Source organism: Cebus imitator, unplaced genomic scaffold (genome assembly GCF_001604975.1).
Source record: "Cebus imitator isolate Cc_AM_T3 unplaced genomic scaffold, Cebus_imitator-1.0 Scaffold234, whole genome shotgun sequence".
NCBI lineage: Eukaryota > Metazoa > Chordata > Mammalia > Primates > Cebidae > Cebus > Cebus imitator.
Window position 1 is genome coordinate 557,068 of NW_016107549.1, and position 9,624 is coordinate 566,691.

The 9,624-nt window shown below is 52.8% G+C and overlaps 1 protein-coding gene across 6 annotated transcripts in view; it reads left to right on the forward strand.

Moving 5' to 3' along the window:
* RFX1 (regulatory factor X1) overlaps positions 1 to 9,624 on the forward strand; it is a 52,906-nt gene that overhangs the window by 5,237 nt on the left and 38,045 nt on the right. For all 6 annotated transcript variants that reach the window (XM_037727538.1, XM_017497649.2, XM_037727537.1 and 3 more), the window contains exon 2: positions 7,681 to 8,046. In XM_037727538.1, coding sequence (XP_037583466.1) covers positions 7,728 to 8,046 — 319 coding nt within the window. In that variant the 5' untranslated portion in view covers positions 7,681 to 7,727. The remainder of the gene's footprint in view (positions 1 to 7,680; positions 8,047 to 9,624) is intronic.

The following is a 9,624-nucleotide window of genomic DNA, read 5'->3' on the forward strand; positions in this document are numbered from 1 at the left end:
GTCTCAAATTTCTGGGCTCAAGCAGTTCTCCCGTCCTGGCGTCTCAAAGTGCCGAGATTATAAGTGTGAGCCACCATGCCTGGCCGGGATATGTTCTCATTTGTCACCCAGACTGGAGTGTGGTGGTGTGATCATAGCTCACTGCAGCCTGGAACTCCTGGGCTCAAGCGATCCCCCCACCCCAGCCTCTTGAGCAGCTGGGACTACAGGTACCTGGCTGTTTTTTTTTTCAATTTTTTATAGAGACAAGGCATCGCTTTTTTGCTTAGGCTGGTCTTGAACTCCTGAGTTCAAGTGATTCTCCATTCTTGGCTTCCTAAAGTGCTGGGATTATAGGTGTGAGAACCGCACCCAGTCATTAGGAGATATATATATATGTGTGTGCGTGTGTGTGCACAGAGTGGCACATTCTCAGCTCACTGCAACCTCCATCACCCCAGACTCAAGCAATCCTCCTGCCTAAGCCTCCTGAATAGCTGGGATTACAGGCACACACCACCATGTCCCGGCTAGTTTTCGTATTTTTAGTAGAGACCAGATTTCACCATGTTGGCCAGGCTGGCCTCAAACTCCTGACCTCAAATGATCTGCCCGCCTCGGCCTCCCAAAGTGCTGGGATTACAGGCATGCACCACCACACCCAGCCTCTAGGATATATTTTGAAGGAGTAATTGACAAATTGTATAAACGAACTAGATACAGAAGATGAGAGAAACATGTATCATCCCATTTAATTGTACTGTTCTTCTGCAAGTTCATTACTGAAGCCATTCTATAGATGAGGAACATGAGTTTTCTTTCTACGTCCTTGGGAGGGCCTTGCTGAGGATGTAAACTATTTGATTAGAGAATGTGGCATCCAAAACAGAGATCAGGCCCGGCTGAGGTGGGAGGATCACCTAAAGTCAGGCTTCGAGACCAGCCTGGCCAACATGGTGAAACCCCGTCCGTATTAAAAATACAAAAGCTAGCCAGGCGTGGTGGTGGGCACCTGTAATCCCAGCTACTCAGGAGGCTGAGGCAGGAGAATCACTTGAATCCAGGAGGCGGAGGTTGCAGTGAGTAGAGACTATGCCGTTGCACTCCAGCCTGGGAGACGAGAGTGAAACTCTGTCTCAGAAAACACCAAAACACAAAAAACAACACAGCGGTCAACAAGCTATGGCCTGCTGCCTGTTTTTATTTGGCTGGTAAGCTAAGAATGATTTTTACATAATTAAATGATTAGAAATATCAAAACCAGGATTATATTTCATGATAGGTGAAAATTACATGAAGTTCAAATCTCAGTGACTAGAAATAAAGTTTTATTGGCACAGAGCCTGCTCATTTGTTTACCTATGGTGTGTGGCCACTTTCACATGACAATGGCAGAGTTGAACAGCTGCTACAGAGACTACCCACAAAACTGAAAACGTTTACTGCTTGGCCCTTTACAGACTTTGCCAAGCCCTCATTTAAAGTAATAGATTTCAACAGTCTCCATAAACACCTGCTGCCTTTGAAGACAGGTGCAGCCACTAGTGCTTTTCTTGGCAGATTCACTGCCAAAGAACAGTTTGTTCAGTAATTACCTTGTTTTGTGTGCCAAGCTCTGTAAGTAAAGGGTTATCATGCTCAAATATATGGGCAATACCTCACGCTATGTATGTATATGTGATTTATTTCTCTCTAGGGAGCAAACCTGTGTAATTGCTTAATGTAGTCTCCTTAAATGGTAGAAAAGGGTTCTGTGGCCAAATAATTGTAGGAAAAAGATTGACAATGATAGTGCTGAGAAGGCCTTCGATAGAGAAGTTGGGGCCGGGCACGGTGGCTCACGCTTGTAATCCCAGCACTTTGGGAGGCCGAGGCGGGTGGATCATGAGGTCAAGAGATCGAGGCCATCCTGGTCAACATGGTGAAACCCCGTCTCTACTAAAAATACAAAAAACATTAGCTGGGCATGGTGGCGCGTGCCTGTAATCCCAGCTACTCAGGAGGCTGAGGCAGGAGAATTGCTTGAACCCAGGAGGCAGAGGTTGCGGTGAGCCAAGATCGCGCCATTGCACTCCAGCCTGGGTAACGAGCGAAACTCCGTCTCAAAAAAAAAAAAAAAAAAAAAAAAAAAAAAAACCTTATTTAAAAAAAAAAAAAAAAAAAAAAAAAAAAAACGTAGAGAAGTTGGTTTAGTTGTTCCTTGATCTCCTACCTCCTCCTTTTGAGTTCAGGCTTTTAGAAATTAATCATTGCCTCCTCTTCTTGCCCCTGAGTTGGAAGGGATGAGGCCCATGGGCTTTGTGTCCATAGGAGACAGAGTCAGTAAGTGAGGAGCTTTTGCAGCACTTTTTTTTGTGGGAGGGGCCACAAGAGGCCAGCTGTCTTAGTGCTGAGAAAGCCAAGGCCAGCGTTTCTTAGGGTGCCTCAGAACCATCTAAGGGACTAGTAAAACAGACTCTGGGGCTGTTTCCGACTCACTGAGCAGTGGAGCCCAGGAATCTGCATGACGATGCCAATGACAGCTTAGGCTGAATTCCCTCTTGGCATCTCCTCTCAAGAGCTTGAAGAGCCTGTCTCTGCCCCCACCTGGCTTGGATATTGGTTGAATGAATAATGACACCTGCCTCTTATTAGTGTTTATTGGGTGCTCAGCTGATCTCACTGGATCTTTTTTTTTGCTCTGAGACAGAGTCTTGCTTTGTCACCCAGGCTGGAGTGCAGTGGTGTGATCTCGGTTCACTGCACCCTCTGCCTCCTGGGTTCAAGTGATTCTCCTGCCTTAGCTTCCCGAAGAGCTGAGACTACAGGCCACCACACCTGGTTAATTTTTGTGTTTTTAGTAGAGATGGTGTTTCTCCATGTTGGCCAGGCTGGTCTTGAACTCCTGACCTCAGGTGATCCACCTGCCTTGGCCTCCCAAAGTGCTGGGATTACAGGTGTGAGCTGCTGCACCCCACCTGATCTCATTGGATCTTTATAGCAATTTGATGAATTGGGTGTTCTCCTTATCCCCAGGTGATAGGCAAACTGAGGCCCAGAAGAAGGTTGGTAATATGCTGATGAGTTAAGAGACAGCATCAGGGTCCATGTGGGTGAGGGTCTGACACCAGGCAGATGAGGGCTTGTCAGCGACAGTGAGACAGTGAGTTGAGTACCTGAGCCAGGCCAGAACTGGACCTGATGGTATGAGGAGCCTCTTCCCCTCTAACTCCGGGAGGAAGGAGTTTGGGGAGGGCAGGGGCTGGAGGAAGATGGTCTTGCCCCCATTTGAGGCAGACAACAGTGTTTCCCTCTTGAGGTGACAAGTTTCCCTGCTGCGAGTCCCTGGGCCACAGAGCACTAAGGCTGGCCACCTGCTGGGTGGGAAGGCCCCAAATGGCTTCTCCTTCCTGCCTCCACCCCTCCCACCAGAATGACCTCACCTGTAGAGAGGGTGGCCCCAGGGCCCTGCCAGCTCTGTCCCTGCCAGCCAGGAAGGTCCTGGGGTCCCTCCCCAGCCTGCTCCAAGCAGAGAGAGCACACCCAAGAGGCAGGTAAAGGCTCCTGTTTCCTTCGTCCTCCGCAGCCCAAAGCTCTGGACGCTGGAAGGGAGGCAGGGCCAGGAGGTAGTTTCATCTTTCCTGGAACTTCGTTAAAGGGCCTTGGGCAGTGAAGGGAGCCATAGCCATTTCCTGTGTGCTTATAGCATGCCAGATGTCTGGCCACGCGCTGCCCACGGGATCAGATTGAACCCCTCAGCAGCCCCGCCTGGTAGCGCTGGCTGGCCTCCCATTTCACAGATGGAGCTGTAGAGGCCTCCCCAAACGTCACTCGGCTAGGAGGTAGCCAAGTTCAAATCGTGGTGCATCCGTCCCTGTCCAGGGCTTGTTTCTCACCTGCCTTGCCCCCTTCTGACTCGGATGGCTCTTGAGTTTGGCATCAAAGGGCAGAACCTGGGTCCCAGGGGAGGGAGGTATAGGGAGGTGTGAAGGACGGGTGTCATGGCGCTGCCCGGCCTCCTCAGGGCTGCTCAGGCCAGCCTTCCCCTTGCAGGTTCTGTTGCCCTATCTGGGACCTTGGGCAGGGGGCGTAACCTCTGCAGGTGACGCTTGGGTCTCCCTGTGGGAAGAACTGGCAAGATGCTGTGTACTGATTTAAGAAGCAAATGAAGGCTGGGCGCCGTGGCTCACGCCTGTAATCTCAGCTCTTTGGGAGGCCAAGGTGGGCGGATCACTTGAGATCAGGAGTTTGAGACCAGCCCAGCCAACATGGTAAAACCTGTCTTCACTAAAAACACAAATTTAGCCACATGTGGTGGCAGGCGGCTGTAATTCCAGCTACTCAGGAGGCTAAGGCAGGAGAACTGCTTGAACCCAAGGGGTGGAGGTTGCAGTGAGCTGAGATCACACCACTGCACTCCAGCACTCCACAGTGAAACTCCGTCTGAGAAAAAAAAAAAAAAAAAAGCAAACGAGCCCCGTGCCTGGCATGCTGAATAGCGCTGGGGGCTGAAGAATGTATCTGGGGGTCAGAGAGATCCAGGTTCAATCCCTGCCTCACCGGTTACTTGAGGCTTTCAGCAGGCTACCCCTCAGCTTCGCTGAACTTGGCTGTAAAACGGGCATGATGGCACCTCCCTCACACAGCTGCTGGGAGGTGACCTCAGTGGAGGGGTCTGGGGGCTCCTGGTCAACCAGCAGCCATTGTTTTCTACCTCCTCTTTCCTTTGAGGGTCACCCTGCAGCTGGAGGGCCACCTGGGCACATCATGGCCCACAGGTGCTGTTAGTGCAGAAGAGGCTCCGGTCCAGCTGCCTGCCAGGATGTAGTACTGGCCAAAGTCACTGCCGATTGCAGGCAGGGCTCTCAGACCCCAGTACCTCCAGGGGCCAGGCAGGGGGGCCACAAAAGCATGGAGCTGAAGCCTTTCCTCTTGACCACTCGTGCCTCTGTCCCACCGACCCTCAAATGCTTCAGACCTGGGGATGGGGCTCATGAGTACAAGGGCCCCGAAGCCACTGCCCATTCACTGCTGCAATGCGGCTGAGCCAGAGGGAGGCCATGCCCAGCCCAGAGGGACACACCCTTTTGCCACGCCCGCCCTGTTCTTTCATTTTGTTTTGTTTGGCTCTGAGACACGGTGTTGTGCTGTCACTGAGGCTGGAGCGCAGTGGTGCAATCTCAGCTCACTGCAACCTCCGCCTCCCCGGTAGCTGGGATTACAGGCATGCACCACCATGCCCGTTTATTTTTATTTTTATTTTTTTGAGACAGTGTTACCCTCAGCCTCCCAAGTAGCTGGTATTACAAGCACATGCCACCATGCCCAGCTGATTTTTTTTTTTTTTTTTGAGATGGAATTTTGCTCTTGTTGCTCAGGCTGGAGTGCAGTGGCACCATCTCAACTCGCTGCAGCCTCTGCTTCCCAGGTTCAAGCAATTCTCCTGCCTCAGCCTCCCGAGTAGCTGGGATTACAGGCGCCTGCCACCACACCTGGCTAATTTTTGTATTTTTAGTAGAGTTGGGGTTTTGCTATGTTATCCAGGCTGGTCTCAAACTCCTGACCTCAGGTGATCTACCCACCTCGGCCTCCCGAAGTGCTGGCATTACAGGCCACCGTGCCCGGCTTGATTTTTGTATTTTTAGTAGAGATGGGGTTACCATGTTGGTCAGGCTGATCTTGAATGCCTGATTTCAGGTGATCCAACCAGCTCAGTCTCCCACAGTGCTAGGATTATAAGCGTGAGCCACTGTGCCTGGCCAAGGCCGGCCCTGTACCGAAGTCAGCCACAGCTGTCAGGTTCTTAGTGTGGTCTGGGCGGGCTCCCAGCCCTGTTGTCCCTGGCCACGGAAGGGCACTGTCCCGCTGATGAGCTTACATCTGGTGTCAAGACCCATAACTGCCCGCAGGCAGAGGGCCCCGAAAGCCACTGTGGCCCCATGAAGCTCACAGGGCCTTTTGGACTCAAACACCTTCCCACTGGGAATGCTGGTCAGCTGAGAATCCCAAGTCCAGATGGCAGGCACGCAGGGAACCGGCACGGGCTCCTCAGAGGCCGCTCTCCCCTTGACTCTGCTCTCCAGCAATCAATTGATGAGTTAGGAGCGCAGAATACCCAGGGTTCAACCGCAGCCCTACCGCTTCCCTGCTCTGTGGCTGGGGCAAGCACCTTAACCTCTTTGAGCCTCTGCTCCCTGCCTAGCAGGCAGAACCCAACCCTAGATATGCTTGTTGGAAAGTTGACAATGATATAGGCCGGGCACGGTGGCTCACACCTAGAATCTCAGCACTTTTTGGGAGGCTAAGGCAGGAGGATTGCTTGAGCCCAGGAGTGCGAGACCAGCCTGGGCATGATAGTGAGACTCCTGTCTCTGAAAAAAAAAAATTGTGTGTCTGTGTGTGTGTGTATGTGTGTGTGTGTTTGTATTGGCAGAGTCTTGCCATGTGGCCCAAGCTGGAGTGCAGTGGCATAATCTTGGCTCACTGCACTCTCTGCCTCCTGGATTCAAGAGATTCTCCTGCCTAAGCCTCCCTAGTAGCTGGGATTACAGGCATGCACTATCACGCCCAGCTGACCTTTGTGTTTTTAGTGGAGACGGGGTTTCACCATGTTGGCCAGACTGATCTTGAGCTCCTGACCTCAATGATCCTCCCACCTCCGCCTCCCAAACTTTGGCTTGGCTTTTGGCCGGAATTACAGGTGTGAGCCACCGCACCCAGCCTCATCTCATTGGATCTTTATAGCAATTTGGTGAATTGGGTATTCTCCTTATTCCCAGGTGACAGATAGGCAAACTGAGGCCCAGAAGAGGTTAGTAATATGTCATGAGTTAAGAGACAGTGGTAGGGTTCATGTGGGTGAGGGTCTGACACCAGGCAGATGAAGGCTTTTCGGCTACAGTGACTTGAGTTTTAAAAGGTGAAGTAAGGCCGGGCCCAGTGGCTCACGCCTGTAATCCCAGCACTTCGGGAGGCCCCGGTGGGCAGATCACCTGAGGTCAGGAATTCGAGACCAGCCTGACCAACATGGAGAAAGCCCGTTTCTAGTAAAAATACAAAATTAGCCGGGTGTGGTGTCGGGTGCCTGTAATCCCAGCTACTAGGGAGGCTGAGGCAGGAGAATCGCTTGAACCCAGGAGGCAGAGGTTGCAGTGAGCTAAGATTGCACCATTGCACTCCGCCTGGGCAATAAGAATGAAACTCCTCCAAAAAAAACATGAGGTAACGAAGGGAAAGTGTCCAGCCCTGGGCCTGGCTTATAAGGAGCCTTCAGGAAGTGCCCACTTGGGTTCCTCAGCTAAGGAGATGGAGGGAAGGGAGGGGGCAGCCCCTGGCATCTGACAGTGACCCAGTGAGAACCGTACCATTTATCTCTGGGTGAGGGTACAGAGCCACCACATGGCCCTGAGTTCTTCTGCAGGGTGAGGAAATGGATGTGGGGGTCCCTGGGTACCAGGGACTGGAAGGTGGGCATCCCGGCTGGGAGTGAGTGTGGGTGCGGATTGGGGCTCCAGCCCTGGTCTACAGCTGGTACCCCTGCGGTGACAGGTTGGATATTTCTGGCCACCAGCCTGGGGATTTAATTAAGTTAGTGATGAACCCAAGCACATCTCCAGGGAGCCCAGAGCTGTCTCTGCTTTCTCTGCCTGTAGATTAATTCCTGTTTTTCCTTCTTTTGTTTTGTTTTGTTTTTTTTCTCTCCCCCCTCCCTTTCTTCCCAAGGAATAAAAAAAAAAGCCTTATTTATTATCATTTTCCCCACCGTTGGCATGGCAACGCAGGCGTATACTGAGCTCCAGGCAGCCCCGCCACCATCCCAGCCGCCACAGGCCCCTCCGCAAGCCCAGCCCCAGCCACCACCACCACCACCCCCAGCGGCGCCCCAGCCCCCTCAGCCGCCCACCACTGCCGCCACCCCTCAGCCCCAGTATGTCACCGAGCTGCAGAGCCCCCAGCCCCAGGCACAGCCACCGGGCAGCCAGAAGCAGTATGTGACGGAGCTCCCAGCTGTACCCGCACCCTCGCAGCCGGCCGGTGTGCCCACCCCGTCGCCCGCGCCCCAGCAGTACATCGTGGTCACTGTCTCCGGTAAGTGCCGAGCACTTGTGTGTCCAAAAACTCCTCTCAGAGTTGTTCAGCTAGCCCAGCCCCCTGGGTGTGAAGGCACAGGGCTGCCTTGCCCCCCAGGGTTTCTGGGTGGGACATCGGGCATCACTAGGGCAGGGGTACTCACGCCATGCAAGGAGGCCTCTGGCCTCCCAAACTCCTTCCCACCAGAGCAGCTTTTAGAGTTGCTGTTTTGTTTTTGTTTTGTTTTTTGAGACAGGGTCTTACTCCATTGCCCAGGCTGGAGTGCAGTGGCTCAATCACAGCTAATTGCAGCCTCCACCTTCCAGGCTCAAGCAATCCTCTCACCTCAGCCTCCCAAGTAGCTGAAATCACAAGTGCCCACCACCATGCCTGGATAAGTTTTTAAATTTTTTGTGGTGATGGGGTCTTCCCATGTTGCCCAGGCGGGTCTCAAACTCCTGGCCTCAAATGATCCTCCCACCTCTGTCTCCCGAGTTGTTGGGAGTATAGGCATGCAGCCAGCCCAGCTAATTGTTTTTTTTTTTTTTTTTAAGTAGAGTTTCGCTCTTGTTGCCCAGGCTGGAGTGCAATGGCACCATCTCGGCTCACCGCAACCTCCACCTCCCAGCTTCAAGCGATTCTTCTGCCTCAGCCTCCTGAGTAGCTGGGATTACAGGCATGTACCACCACGCCCGGCTAATTTTGTATTTTTAATGGAGACAGGGTTTCTCCATGTTTGGTCAGGTTGGTCTTGAACTCCTGATCTCAGGTGATCCGCACACCTTAGCCTCCCAAAGTGCTAGGATTACAGGCGTGAGCCACCACGCCCAGTTTTTGTATGTCTATTAGAGATCGGGTCTCCCTGTGTTGCCCCTAGGCTGGTCTCGAACTGCTGGGCTCAAGCAATCTTCCTGCCACGGCCTCCCAAAGTTCTGGGAATACAGGCCTGAGCCATCATGCTCAGCCTCTTAGATGTCTTTTGATCTCTCTTTGCATGTAAAGATGACGCTGGAAGAATGGTTTGGGCAGTGCAATCAAAGCGCGCACACACCTGTGGGAGGCTGAGGGCGAGCTCCGGGCCTGGCCTGGCTGCACGCCAGTCTTTTGGCCTCCCGCTTCAGTTTCCTCATTTGTGGTGGGATGGTGATACTCCTCGCTCTCAGGGGACACACGTGAGGGTCTCATAGCCAGGCTGGCCTCAAGTGGGCACTTCAGGGAGGTCAGCTGGGGGCCTGTCCTCCCTTCCTAGAGGAGCCACCCTGTTGTTTTGGGGAGGATCCAGGGACCAGCCCTTTTTTTTTATATTTGCTTTTCTTTCTCACGACATAGGCTAAGGTGGGGCCGGGCGTGGTGGTGCACGCCTTTCATCCTAGCACTTTGGGAGGCCAAGGCAGGCGGATCACGAGGTCAGGAGATCAGACCATCCTGGCTAACACGGTAAAAAATTAAAAAAATTAGCTGGGCATGGTGGTGGGCACCTGTAGTCCCAGCTACTCAGGAGGCTGAGGCAGGTGAATCTCATGAACCCAGGAGGCAGAGGTTGCAGTGAGCCCAGTTTGCAGCACTGCACTCCAGCCTGGGCAAAAAAGTGAGACT